The sequence below is a fragment of the Cibotium barometz genome, chromosome 11 (assembly GCF_041138505.1).
Source record: "Cibotium barometz isolate CiBa-2024 chromosome 11, ASM4113850v1, whole genome shotgun sequence".
NCBI classification, from domain to species: domain Eukaryota; kingdom Viridiplantae; phylum Streptophyta; class Polypodiopsida; order Cyatheales; family Cibotiaceae; genus Cibotium; species Cibotium barometz.
The window spans coordinates 27,269,919-27,284,377 of record NC_141056.1 but is presented as its reverse complement, the minus strand read 5'-3'; the positions used below and the strand labels follow the sequence as shown (position 1 = coordinate 27,284,377).

Sequence of the window (14,459 nt, the reverse complement as noted above, 5' to 3'; positions counted from 1 at the left end):
AGCTATAGAACAAAAACCTCTAGATTTTAAGATTTTTCTTTATAAATAATTCCACAATTTGTAGATAAAGGTTTCCACTTTTTGAGAAAATACTTTTTCTAACATTGATGTGGAGGACTTGGGGAAATTCTACATGAAAAGATGTGCAAGTGCATAAGTATATGTGAGGAAAATGTGATCATTGAACTCTCAATCACCTCACACGCAAAAGAAAGCACTCGATATTTGAGTGAAACAATAAACCCTATCAAACCATTTTTTTGTCAATTTATGAAAATGAAAAAAATGACTAGATTCTCGTCGATCGTAAGCTTTTTTGTAATTTTTTCTTGAATTGTTCATTTATAGATAATATACCTATAATTGAGGGCTCCATAAAAGCATTTTTTTAAACCGATCAAAATAAGGACATACTTATAAAGTAACCAGGTTTTCTAGGCTAAATTTACATATTTTGCCAGTGTTTTAACTAAAAACACTGGCAAAACTAGTGTTTTAACTAAAAACTAGTAAATTTGAATCGTTTCTACAGCTATGTGCCCTAATCGTGGGTACATTCCTCAAAATTCTCAGAAACAAGCTTGCTTGCTTCTGACCCCATCTCGAAAAACAAAAACAAAATTCCTTTAGAGTCAACTCTGTTTGACTGCCTAGCTACATCTGTCCTCACAGCCCTAATTCATGGGAATAAATAGTACATCGACTCTGTGCATGTCGGACGCCCAGCTATGCATACGTATTATCTATGACCAGGCACACGTTCTTGCATGGCCCTAGCTACCCAGCACCGATGTGTGATTGTGTGTAACGTCAATAATAGCTCTGGTCCAGTTCCACCCCTTCGTCTTAACTTGAAAGTTGAGGGTTATATGTCCAAGTTAACAAAGAAAAAAAACTTCTAATAAATAAATTGCAAATTTTAAAATGTAATTTTTTTAGTAAAAAAGTGAAATTTTAAAAAAACTTTTTGACATGTGATGCAACAATAAGTAACTTTTCAAATTTAAGATGTTACAAAAACTTAAATTAACCAAATATCAAAGTTTCACAGACACAAGTCTAAAAATCTTGACTAATTTCAATGATAAATAGAGACTTGAGTTACAAAAAATTAAGTCCAATATACTTCAAACTTCTAAGTCCAAAATATCTTAATGAAAGCTTTCACTCAATCTACATGTATATAAAAATGTCTTGATGTCTTTGCTCCATCTCTCCACAATCCAACGGCATCTGTAAAATCAAAACACATGAGCGGAGGACCTTCAGTAGATATTTGCATGAGAACGTCCATACTTTTAATCTCCAAACAGTTTTTCAACTTGTTTTTTCGAATGTTTTGTGCACTGAAACCTCTTTCACATACTACAATGCTATAACATTGCAACTTGTGCCAAAGCAGGTAAGGTAGGATACTTAAGACGCCACCTTCATTTTTTCCAATGAAACTCCATGTGCCTTTGAGAGATTTCACTCTCCAATCAGATGCACCTTGTACCTTAAAGACATGGAACTCCTTTCTTAAATATCTTGCATCTATCATTACGTCAATCTGAGTTTCGTCTTGTAATGTGATAGCAATTCCATAATGTTAACCAGAAAACTTGATTTGTAACTGTGATCTAACTTCCAAAAATAATTGTGTTTGAAAATTAAGAGCTTGTGACGAAGGCAAAAGGGCGACAAGCATCACAGGCCCCACTTAGCTTAAGAAAATAATGTAGGGTTAATAAAACAACCCTCTACACATATGTAACTGATTACATACTACACAATAAAACAACCCTCTACACGTATGTAACTGATTACATATTACACAATACTCATGAGTCACGAGTGATGGACAGGTGGTGGCCTCAGTTTTTGAACATACATCAAATTTCCACCCGCCGGCAAGATAGCAATCATCATCATGAGACTCCATGGGCGAGCGGCGATAGTGGCCTACATGGAATTTTCACCCGCCAATAATAGCAAGACATCAATCATCAACATCAGACTCTAAAGCATCTCAGAAACATTCATCTAGAAGTTGGAACTTTTAACTTGGGGTATGGCATGTCCCATGGATCATCTCACTTTTATAGCAACATTACCCACCTGATTTCCATGTGGCTTTATCCTACTGGACAACCACCTTAACCCTAAACCCTTAAAGATATTGTCAAACCTTAGAAAACCCTCTCTTAAAAATATTATACCATGTAAAACCTTTGTAGTTAAATTTAGTGTTATGAAAAACCTTGAGCTCACCTATTCTTGTAAGAGATTTACTTTAGGTCTCAAATTATGCGATTTTTAAAAATTTTCAAATTTGATTTTTACAAGTGAGCTCCAAATATTTGCAGTTTTGTTATCTCACTGTTTGCAGGTTTTCTATGAACAGTGCCTTATTCCATGTAAGCATCACATGCATTCTGTTTTTTAAAATGTTATTTGATTAGTTATTTTAAATCCTAAGCATGTGTGTGCGCGTGCATGAAACATACACATTATATTTTAAATCCTATTTAAAACACACACACACACACACACACATACATATATATTTTAAATCCTAAAAACACACAAACACACATACATACATATATAATTTAAATCCTATAAAAACACACACCACACACACATATATATACGTTAATTGATTACTATGTTAATTAACATACACACATGCATGCATATATGTATGTTATGTGTTAATTTTGGCTTGATTAAATAATTTGTTAATTATCACACACATAAATATATATATGTTAACACACCAATAATGATTACGTTTTATATATCATAATGGAAAACACACACACACACACACACACACACACATATTTATTAGTTAACACACATACGTGCACGTACACACACACACATACATATTAATTAACACACACACACACACACACTGTACACACATACACATATGTTAATTAACACACACACACACACACATTGTACACACATACACATATGTTAATTAACACACACACTGTACACACATACATATATGCACACACACACACACACACAAAGTGACACATGCATAATTACATTGAATACATATAAATATAAGGGTGGATGTTGTTGCCAATCACATAGGTTCAACCATGGAGCTATGGAGGATGAAATCTCTCTGTGGTTGAGGAGGAAGAAGAAGAGAGAGCAAGTTGGCCACAACACAAGGTGATTGTATTATGAATGAATGAGAATGAGATGAATGAACCACCACAAGTACAATACCCTTTTATAGGCATTAAATCCTATCTTTTGATTCTAACCAAGAGGTTGTTCACACCTAGAGTATTCACACCAAGTTGGCTATAAACGTAATGATCGGATGCCCATATCGCCAATGTCACATGGTATTTTGGTGTATTATTTCAACACCCTCCCTTAACAAAATATCTGTGGTTACTATGATGTCAATGCTAGCTCTAGTTACTATTTATAAAGCTGTTTATCATGACCGTCCAAGTGCCCTGTTATGGCTCAACCTAACATCCCTTGAAACCAACAAGAGATTACTTGGTGAACCGCAACTGTCGTGAGGATTTTTCCAATAGTCAAGCTCGTAACCCTTCCAAGCTCTACAACTCCTTGAGAAGCAATTCCACTCTACCTCCTGAGTGTTGTCACACCGTCGCATTGCACTACGGGTACTCGTCCCTCTTCTCACCTCACTTCACTCACACACACTCACTAGCATGCATTAGGGAGATAGATTAGCAAGAGGATTAGCAAGAGTAAGACTCAATAGCACAATCGGAGAGTGTGTTGTATTATGAGAGAAATTCACTTATATTTATGGCCATAAGTGTTCACACTCACTTAATCAAGGTATTAGTGAATGTAATTTTTTGTTAATTGAGCAAAAATAGCTTGAATTAGAGAGTACCGTCGGAGGCGCAAATCAAGGGGCTTTCTCAATATGAAGCTTTGGCAAATAATAGCAAGTCTCCAATGGCATGACTGAATCCTCAATGGTCCAAGAACACAAATATTAATGCCAATTAATCATTGATTAGAAGAGGCAATTACTATTTGTAGTGTAGAAGAATGGGCGACTTGGAGCTTTCAATTGAAGCACATTAACAAACCTTATTCAAAAAGCCTTCAAGGGACACTCGTAGCAATATTTCTACTTGAGTTTTAATCTCATAATCATGAGATTAACACTTTTAATCATGCATTAATCTCACCTTTGGTAAACTGGCTTTTATGATGCACCCAGAGTCAAAGCGGTCGCTAGAAACCTTAATTCAAAAATCTGATCATGCAGGAGGATTTCTCACCCTCAAGAAATCCCCGAAAGAGCTGGTAATCTCTCCAATTATACTACATTAAAGTGACACATCGTTTTTGACAAGAACTATGTTTTTTTTTCAATCATCTTCTCCCAGTGATTTCGCGCGTGATTGTGCTCGATTGAGATGACTGGAGGGTGCACCTAAGAGTTGGGGAGAGGCCTGAAGTTGTAGCTTGAGAAATGGTTGAGTCTTTAAGGATAAATCAAGAATCCAATGGAAGGGGATAGAGCTGTGTTTTTGCAAGGAAGAGGGAAAAAATGGGTAATTTCTCACTAATCAAGATTAGGGAATGTGTTAATGAGTAGATTAAGCATTAATTTTTGAGAAGCATGGCTCTTATACCATATTGGAAATCACAAGTTCAATCATGGAGCTATGGAGGATGAAATCTCTTCATGGTTGAGGAGGAAGAAGAAGAGAAGAAAGAGAGAGCAAGTTGGGCACAAAACACAAGATGATTGTATTAATGAATGAGAATGAGATGAGTGAACCACCAAGTACAATACCCTTTTATAGGCATTACACCCTATCTTTTAACTCTAACTAATAGGTTGTTCAAACCTAAAGTATTCACACCAAGTTGGCTATAAATGCAGTAATGAGATGCCCATATCCCCAATGTCACATTGTATTTTGGGGTATTATTTCAACACCCTCCCTCAACAAAATAGTCATAGCTACTATGATGTCAATGCTAACTCTAGTTACTATTCACAAAGATCTTTATGATGACCATCCAAGTTCCCGTAGCTCTTACTCATGGTGGTTTACAATGCCAGTCAGTGATGACAGATGCTAGACATCTAGTTATGATTACATTTCACTTAGGATAGAGGGGTGACCATAGGTGGGGGCTGGCCTTGGATGGTTTAGAAAGCCACCTATGCCTTTTATAACATCAAGGCTATATAACAAACCCAAAAAAGTGCAAAAGCTTCAGATTTTGGGGGATGACCCGGGCAAAGAACCCTTGACTCAACACAAAATAGGAATTAGAAATAAAGAGAGAGTCCCCCCTTGTTGATGACCAATATGCTCATGAAGATCTTCTTGATGTATCTCGTAATGTCGATGTAGCTCTTGACCTTCTTTATGTCGATGTAGATCTTGATGTTGATGTAGCCCTTGGTCTTCTTCATCCTTGATTTCATTGTGTAATGAAATAGTCAAAGATGGATCATATTCTCAATGTGTTCATGAAGCCTGACATGATGCTAATACATATCCCTTTCACATGATAATGTGTTGAATTTGCTTAAAGAGTTCTTAGCCTTATCAATGGTCAGTGTCTTGCCCTTGTACAAGTGATTTATAAGCATGATAGATGAGGTACTGGCCTGAAGCATATAAGCTCAGAAATCCCATTGTCCCAAACAATGTGAATATAGATTTATACCCGAATTTGGATGAACAAACTGACCACTCAAATCAAGGAGAAAATCTTATTTGATGCTTTACAGAGGTTTAGCAACACTTGAATGTGACAAATGAACCATTAATGGCCCTAAAAACCTCAGATGATTAACATTAATCAAGGTATTAGTGAATGCAATTTTTTGTTAATTGAGCAAAAAAATAACATGAATTAGAGAGTACCGTGGGAGGGGCAAATGCCAATTAATCACTAATTAGTAGAGGCAATTTACTTTTTGTAGTGTAGAAGAATGGGCGATTTGGAGATTTTAATTGAAGCCCGTTAACAAATCTTATTCAAAAAGCCTTCAAGGGGCACTCATAGCAATATGTCTACTTGAGTTTTAAGCCCATAATCATGAGATTAACACTTTTAATCATGCATTAATCTCACCTTTGGCAAACTAGCTTTTATGATGCACCCAAAGTCGAAGCAGCCGCCGCTAGAAGCGTTAATTCAAAAATCTGATCATGCAAGAGGATTTCTCACCCTTGAAAAACCCCCGGACGAACTGGTAATCTGTCCAATTGTGCTACATTGAAGCGCTACAATGATTTTGCCCAAGAACTGCATTTGTTTTCAATCATTGTCTCCTGCTAATTTTGTCCAAGAACTGCATTTGTTTTCAATCATTGTCTCCTGCTAATTTTGCGCATGATTGTGCTCAATTGAGATGGCTGGAGGGTGCACCTAAGAGTTGGGGAGAGGCCTGAAGTTGTAGTTTGAGCAATGTCATTGAGTCTTTAAGGAGAAATCAAGAATCCAATGGAAGGGGATAGAGGTGTGTTTTTGTAAAGAAGAGGAAAAAAGAAAAAATGGGTAATTTATCACTAGTCAAAATTAGGGAATGTGTTGATGAGTAGAGATTAAGCATTAATTTCTGAGAAGCATGGCTTTGATACCATATTGGCAATCACAAGTTCAACCATGGAGCTATGGAGGACGAAATCTCTCCATGGTTGAGAGGAGGAAGAAGAAGAGAGAGCAAGTTGGGCACAACACAAGGTGATGGTATTATGAATGATTGAGAATGAGATGAATGAACCACCAAGTACAATACCCTTTTATAGGCATTAAACCCTATCTTTTGACTCTAACCAAGAGGTTGTTCTTCACACCTAGAGTATTCACACCAAGTTGGCTATAAACGTAATGACTGGATGCCCGTATCCCAAATGTCACATGGTATTTTAGTGTATTATTTCAACTCCCTCCCTCAAAAAAATATGCATGGCTACTATGATCTCAATGCTAGCTCTAGTTATTGTTTACAAAGCTATTTATGATGACCATCCAAGTCTCCAAAAGGTCTTACTCATGGTGGCTTACAATGCCAGCCAATCATGACAAATGCTAGACATCTAGTTATGATTACATTTCACTTAGGATAGAGGGGTGACCACCACAGGTGGGCTAGCCTTGGCTGGTTTAGGAAGCCACCTATGCCTTTTATAACATCAAGGCTATATAACAAACCCAAAAATTCCAAAAGATCCAGATTTTGGGGGACGACCCGGGTAGAGAATCCTTGTCTCAACATAAAATAGGAATTAGAAATAAAGGAAGAGTCCCCCCTTGTTGATGACCAATATGCTGATGAAGATCTTCTTGATGTAGCTCTTGATCTTCTTTATGTCAATGTAGATCTTGATGTTGATGTAGCCCTTGTTCTTCTTCGTCCTTGATTTCATTGTGTAATGAAATCCATGTAGGCAAAGATGGATCATATTCTCAATGTGTTCATGAAGCTTGACATGATGCTGATACATATCCCTTTCACATGATAATGCATTGAATCTACTTCAGGAGGTCTTAGCCTTATCAATGGCCAGTGTCTTTCCCTTGTACAAGTGATTTATGAGCATGATAGATGTGGTACATGAAGCATATAAGCTCAAAAATCCCATTATCCCAAACAATGTGAATATAGATTTATACCCGAATTTGGATTAACAAATGGACCACTCAAATCAGGGAGAAATTTGATGCTTTACATAGGTTTAGCAACACTTGAATGTGACATATGAACCATTAATGGCCCTAAAACCCTCAGATGATTAGCACTGATCAAGGTATTAGTGAATGTAATTTTTTGTTAATTGAGCCAAAAATACCTTGAATTAGAGAGTACCGTCGGAGGGGAAAATCAAGGGGCTTTCTCAATATGGAGCTTTGGCAAGTAATAGCAAGTCCCCAATGGTATGACTGAACCCTCAATGGTCCAAGGACACAAATTTTGGTCCAAGAACCAAACTTTGCTGTGGGGGGGACCCCATCCCACATGCGTCCCCCCCCCACATGCTCGCAAAGTTTGGTCACCATCGGACGATGTGGCTACGATGGCATCGGGAAGAGGGGGCGCTACTTGACTTTGCGAAGATCGTTCGATGGTGACCAAACTTTATGTCCCCCCCCCACATGCTCGTAAAGTTTGGTCACCATCATACGATGTGGGTACAATGTCATGGGGAAGAGGGGGTGCTATTTGGCTTTGCGAACATTATTCAATGGCGACCAAACTTTGCGAGCATGTGGGGTGGGGGCGCAAAGTTTGGTCCCCCCACATGCTCGTAAAGTGTGGCGTGTTAGGAATAGGAAAAGACATAAACAAACAAAACTTCTTTCCTTTACGACTCTTGATCTTTTGGGGCAAACAACACATTTAGAAACAAACTTAGCTACATTTTTATGCATAGTAGGCCAAAAGAAATCTCTCGTAACTATTTTCAAAGTAGATGATGCTCCTCTATGACCAACGAAAGGAGGTTGATGAGATTCTTGAATCATAGTTTGCCTAAATAGTTTAGTAATGCATAATCTCTTTTGGAAGAAAAGAAAACCGTAAAAGAATAATCGGGATATGGTAACCAGTCATTATCTTTCAACTTGTTATATACGTCAAAAAAATTAGATTCATTTTCATATATTCTCTTCATGTTATCAAAAGAGATGCCTTCAATAGTAGATATATTATTAATGGTAGGTCTCCTACTCAAAGCATTAGCCACATAACACTTTCAAGACCAGATGTATATTGAATAGCTGGCTAGAAATTTTGAATGAAAGATTCCCTTTTAATATGTTATTTGATATTAAAGATTGAGAAAGCAAGTGTTTGATACTTTGTTAATTTGTTTTAATGATAAACTCAGAGCCCATAAGATAATGTTTCCACATTTTTAATGCATGAACAACAACAATTAACTCTTTATCATAGGTGCTATATTTAAGCTCAGATGGATTCAATTTTTTACTTTCAAAAGAAATTGGGCGATTATCTTGCATAAGCACAACACCAATACCATCTCCACTAGCATCAGTCACACTACCATAAAGAATGGTCTAAGGAAATCTGCTAGTGTTAATACAGGTGCATGGGTAAGTGTGTTCTTAAGTGCATTAAAAGATTTTTCATGCATGTTAGTCCAAAGAAAAACTTAGTCTTTTTCAACAATTCACTCAAGTGATGTGCTTTATAAGCAAACTTTTTCACAAATCTTCTATAGTAAGAACATAAAAAGATTTTAACTCATGAATATCCTTTGGTCTAGGCCATGATCTAATGGTCTCTATCTTTTTAGGATCGACACAAATTCCTTTTACAGACACGATATATCCAAGGTATTTAATTTCTTTTTGAAAGAATTCACTCGTGTCTGGGTTGGCATAGAGTTAATTTTCTTTCAAAAGATTGAATAATATCTCTAGATGTTTCTTGTGTTCATCTTCGTCTTTGTCAAAAACTAAGATGTCATCAAAGAAAACAACTATAAAATTTTGGTGCTTCAAGAATATACGGTTTACCATGCGATTAAATGTAGCCGGTGCATTAGTAAGTCTAAAAGACATTGCTAAAAACTCATAATGACCCGTTTGCATGCAAAAAGCTATCTTATAAACATCTTCTTCAGCCGTTCTAGCCTGATGATAGCCTGACTTAAGGTCACTGACTTAAGGTCAATCTTGGAAAATACTTTGGCTCCTCTCAACTTATCTAAAGAGATCATCCCATGTGGAATAGGATATATATTCTTGAAAGTATTCTTATTTAAAGCTTGGTAGTCAATACACATGTGAAACCTTCCATTCTTCTTTTTGACAAGAAGAATAGGTACTCTATAACAAGGCCTAATAAGTTTCCTATCAAGTAGGTTCTCTATTTGAGATTGGATCTCTTTTTGCTCTAGAAAACTTACTCCCTAAGGAGCCCTACAAGGAGGAATAGTACCAGGGATAATGTCTGTCCAATGGTCTTCCAATTTAGAATTAAATAATCCAGGAGGTAGCTCATTCATAAAATAATCCGAAAATTGTGAGATGAATGGTTGGTGCAAGGTGTCCTTGGAAATTGTTTTAGAGGCAGAAACCTCATTAATCCATGACTAGATAAATCTTTTCCTTTATCCTTATAGCTTGCTTAGCTTGGGTATGGCTAAGGAGTGCACATTCACTAGATTCCCTTAATTCTTTTAAGCATACATTCTCACCATTGAATACAAAAGATATGACATGAGAATCATAATCAATGTGAGGGTTATGCTCTCAAGCCCGCACCTTTCTAGTTGCACCCCCTAGCATTCGTATGATGTTATTCTTTCACTTCCTTTGTGCAATTATACGTTGTTCCTTGAAAAGCAGTTTTGATTTTATATTTTAAAGGAGTGGCATTCAATTTAAGAGCATGCACAAGTTTTTTTGGAAATAAAGTCATGCATACTACCATCATCATGTAATATATTTACTTCCTTGCCCTTAATTTGTCCTTTTGTTTTTTAAAGCATATGAAGTGAAAATTGCTTTTCAATAGGTTTAGACATACCTGGATCATATGAGAGATCTTCGTTTTCGAAATTACCCTCTTGCTCGGGAGAGAAGTTGCCATCCTCTGGATCTGCTTCACCATCAATCATGAATTGACTTGTGTAATTATTCACTTCTTCTTCTTCTCCAGGCAATTGGGTGTTCTTTTTGTCGAGAATTGTAACATGTCATTACCACTCGAGGTACAAAATCTTGTTTCTTCTTTGCGTCATCGTTCTTGTTGTTGTTGTTGTTGTTGGCACCACGATTGTTATTGTTGTTTGAAGCAATACCCTTGGTATCATTAGTGTACCTGTCAAATTTAATAAACTTTCTAAATTTGTTAGCATGTCATTGAGAATCCTGTGGGGGTGGTCTAAATTTGTTAGCATGTCATTGAGAATCCTGTGGTGGTTTGTTGTCCTTTGGTACTCCATTCTTTCGCTCACAATTATGAAGAGACAATGAGGTTGGAACATATTGATCTCCGCTCAAAGAGTTGGCTTTAATCTAGCAATGAATTTGTGTTTTTGCTCCATTGTTCTCACTCGTTCAATGGCTTGGAGTTGGATGAGAACTTGCCAAAATTTGGCCACATATAGTTGTACAGTCTCTTTGTCAAGTTGACGAAGCATATCCCATTGTTGACGTGCTCTTGCTTTGTATTGAGGTGGCAAAAATTTCTTTTTGATGAGCTTTTGGAATTCTTTCCAAGTCCTAGGTCTTTCACGTCCTTACTTGATTGCATTCCATCACAATGACCAAATGATTTGCAGCACACTTGGCTTTGTCTTTCTCAGATAATTCTTCCTGAGAAAAAAAATTATCAAGTTTATTAATCCATGACAACACCGTTTTTGCATCCTTGCTACCCTCTTTGCTACCACAGGTAAAGCCATCACCAACAAGCAGTGGGATGCTTGAAGTCATGAGCCTATTCATGGGCGAACACAAGGATTCTGACCAATCCACTTGTAAGATATTCCACACATTGTCAATTTTCTCTCACAGGTTTTAATGAAGTAAAAGAGCACCTAGGGTGTGTACTCCAGGTATAATGAAGAGTAGACGTGTGTGTACTCCGTAGTACGATAATGCTAAGGTGCCTACAGTTGGGACAAACGCTTGTTCGAAGAGATGCCACCCTATGCACAGAAACCGTAGGAAGGTGAAATGGGGATGCAAGGGCATCCGCCTACCTATATATGTCGTCGTATCAAAGTTGTTCTTAATTCTTATGCATGTGGTCCCCAATAACGGTGTCACGCGTGAAAACGTCCCAAGTTTAGTCTTTGACGTGTTTTCTGCCGACCCGGTCCGAGCTGCTACAATGGCGTTAACATCCGAAGTTCGAACTTGTGAAAGTTACAAAGCTGCTCATAATCTTATAATCCTCGCTTCGTTGTCTTCTTTCTCGCTTCGTTGTCTTCTTTCTCGCTTAATCAATCACTCACTCTGCCTCAGCTTAATCAATCACTCTGCCTCAGTTTAATCGCTTCTTTCTCGCTTAATCAATCACTCTGCCTCAGTTTAATCGCCTCTTTCTCGCTTAATCAATCAATCACTCTGCCTCAGTTATGGGACACCATCACCACCATCACCATGGCCACCACCATGAAGAGCAGCAGCATCATGGACACCATGGCTATGCCGGCGCTCCTGCCGTTTACTATCCCCCTCCTCCCTCCGCGTACCCCCCACCAGCACCTCTGCCTTACGGCCATGGCGCCCCCGACCCTTACAACTACGCCATTCAGCCGGCTCCATACGGCGCCCCCTCCTTTGATCCTTACCGGCAGCAGCAGTTGAATCACGCCATCGCCGACCAGCATCGTCATGCCCGAAACGAGCACGCCGCAGAAGCGGGCGCAGTGGCTGCGGGAGCATTTGCTCTGGTATGTTCTTCCCCTTCTTCTAGGGTGTCTTGAATCTAGGGTTAGGGTTTACGTTTTCTCAATGGCGAATGAGTTTTCTGACTTTTCCTACGGCCCAAGGTCATGGTTTCTGATTGTTACTTGTAGTTGGATATTAAGATCCCGAGGGTCTAAATAGTTTGATGTAGTCAATTATTGCAATAGCAAGCCATGCACCGTTCTTAGGGTTAGGGTTTCTACCTTCTTGATGTTAATGGATGTTGTCATTCCTCTTATGTGCATCGTTTTAAGGTCGGTGTTTCGAAGTAGTATGAAAACCTAGGGTTACTGTGTGTCATGTTTAGGGTTAGAGGTTCTTGTTGTGTGATGTGGATGAGTGTTGTGATCCTGATGGCAGTATGAAGCACATGAAGCCAAAGTGGATCCAGCCCACGCAGGCAGGCACAAGCTTGAAGCAGAGATAGCAGGGGCAGCAGCTGTGGGCTCGGCAGCATACGCCTTCCATGAACACAAAGAGAAGAAGAAGGATGAGCACCTCATTGCCAGCCTTGGCGGCGGCCAAAGTCATCATGGCCATGGCCATGGCCATCACCACAAGCATGAAGAAAATCGCCATAAAAGCCATCACCACTTCTGGTGATATCATTGTCATGGAACATTAGCACCACCACTTTCTTTGTGTTGTTGGATTGTTTACGTTTTGGGTCTCTAATTATTTCTGACGCTGAGATTTCTATCTCAGCATATGGATTGTTATTTCATCAAGACTATCCTTTTTCTTTTTTTCTGTATAAATATTTTAAATTTGATTTCTTCACGTTATGCAGTCATGATGATGACTTGTTTTGCTGTGTGGATGTGAAATTTGGGAGATACTGTGCATTAGAGAGAAGAAATAAATTTCCGAAGCTCGCTCTCTCTACATGAAGTATATGTGTTCAAAGAGTCTACAGTATTTGAGAAACAACTTGACAAGCTTGTGAAAGTAACACATTGTGGAGGCCAAAAAAGTTGTTGATGATAAACCAGCCATGCTTGTATATGAAAAACGGTGTGTCTCAAGATTGAAGAAATTTGTGTGATTACACTAGCTCTGCAGCCATAAGATTTAAAGGATTGCAACCGAGTTACCTTAAGTATATGAGGAAACTGATGAGGAGTTTGATCCTAACATTGTACTTTTTTCCCTCTAAATGTTATAGTAAATTTTCAATTTGGATTTCCAAAAATCCCATTCAAGTAAACTATCTCAATTTTCAACGTCTTTATAAACCTTCTCTAACCTTCAAGTGATTGTCTGTAACAAGGAAGAATATCCTATGGAAAGAAGAAAGCTTTGCACATCAACTATATTCACAAAATCTTCCTCTAGTTATTTCTTTTTATTTTCCTGAATTAACATTAAAACTTTGGTTTGATATGGCTTATTCTTTCGCTCAAATGTCGTGTGCTTTCTTCTGCATGGGGAGCGGGGGGAGGGGGAAGAGGAGGAGGAAAACCTATCCCTTATTTTCAAGTGGAAGTGGCATGTGATTGAGAGTTCAACATTTCCTTACAGAATTATGCACTCATGCATCTTTTTAGTTATCCATTTTTGTTTTCTTCTTTATCATTTAAAATGTGCTTTGTTATTAACTCACGCAATAAAACTGGCGAATGACTTTACCATACTATGTAAAACTAATCATTATATTGTCTTGAGTAGACTAATCATTATATTCTTTAGTAGACTAATCATTATATTGTCTTGACTATAAATCATATAAATTTGCCACATTAGAATGTAAAATCCATTAGGTTAGCTTTATAATTTATTTTGAATGTGAACCAAGTGTTGATAGTGCACACCATTTGTGAGCTTATGTGCCGCATATTTGTGAGTCTTCAAGTAAAAATGGATGATTTTAAACACCTTTTTTAGAATCTTATCTTAACCTATGAATTTCAAAAATCCAATTGTATCAACAACTTTAAAGAGGAAATTGGATGAATTGAAAAGGTCATCATGATATCATGCAACTTTAGGGAGGCAAGAAAATTTGCAATGAAAAGTGGTTGAACTCATTT

The 14,459-nt window shown here is 37.7% G+C and overlaps 1 protein-coding gene across 1 annotated transcript; it reads left to right on the top strand.

The window, feature by feature from the left end:
- Positions 1-11,934: 11,934 nt before the first annotated feature.
- On the top strand, positions 11,935-13,201 carry LOC147633985 (uncharacterized). The gene is made up of 2 exons (XM_086805066.1): positions 11,935-12,413; positions 12,790-13,201. The coding sequence occupies exons 1-2, from the start codon at positions 12,096-12,098 to the stop codon at positions 13,030-13,032; spliced, it is 561 nt and encodes a 186-aa protein (XP_086661192.1). The 5' UTR covers positions 11,935-12,095; the 3' UTR covers positions 13,033-13,201.
- Positions 13,202-14,459: the final 1,258 nt, after the last annotated feature.

Bases quoted from the DNA above. Each gene is read 5' to 3' on its own strand.
- LOC147633985 (XM_086805066.1), top strand. From the start codon at position 12,096: ATGGGACACCATCACCACCATCACCATGGCCACCACCATGAAGAGCAG. The intron at 12,414-12,789 runs GTATGTTCTTCC...TCCTGATGGCAG, and splicing joins CTGCGGGAGCATTTGCTCTG to TATGAAGCACATGAAGCCAA.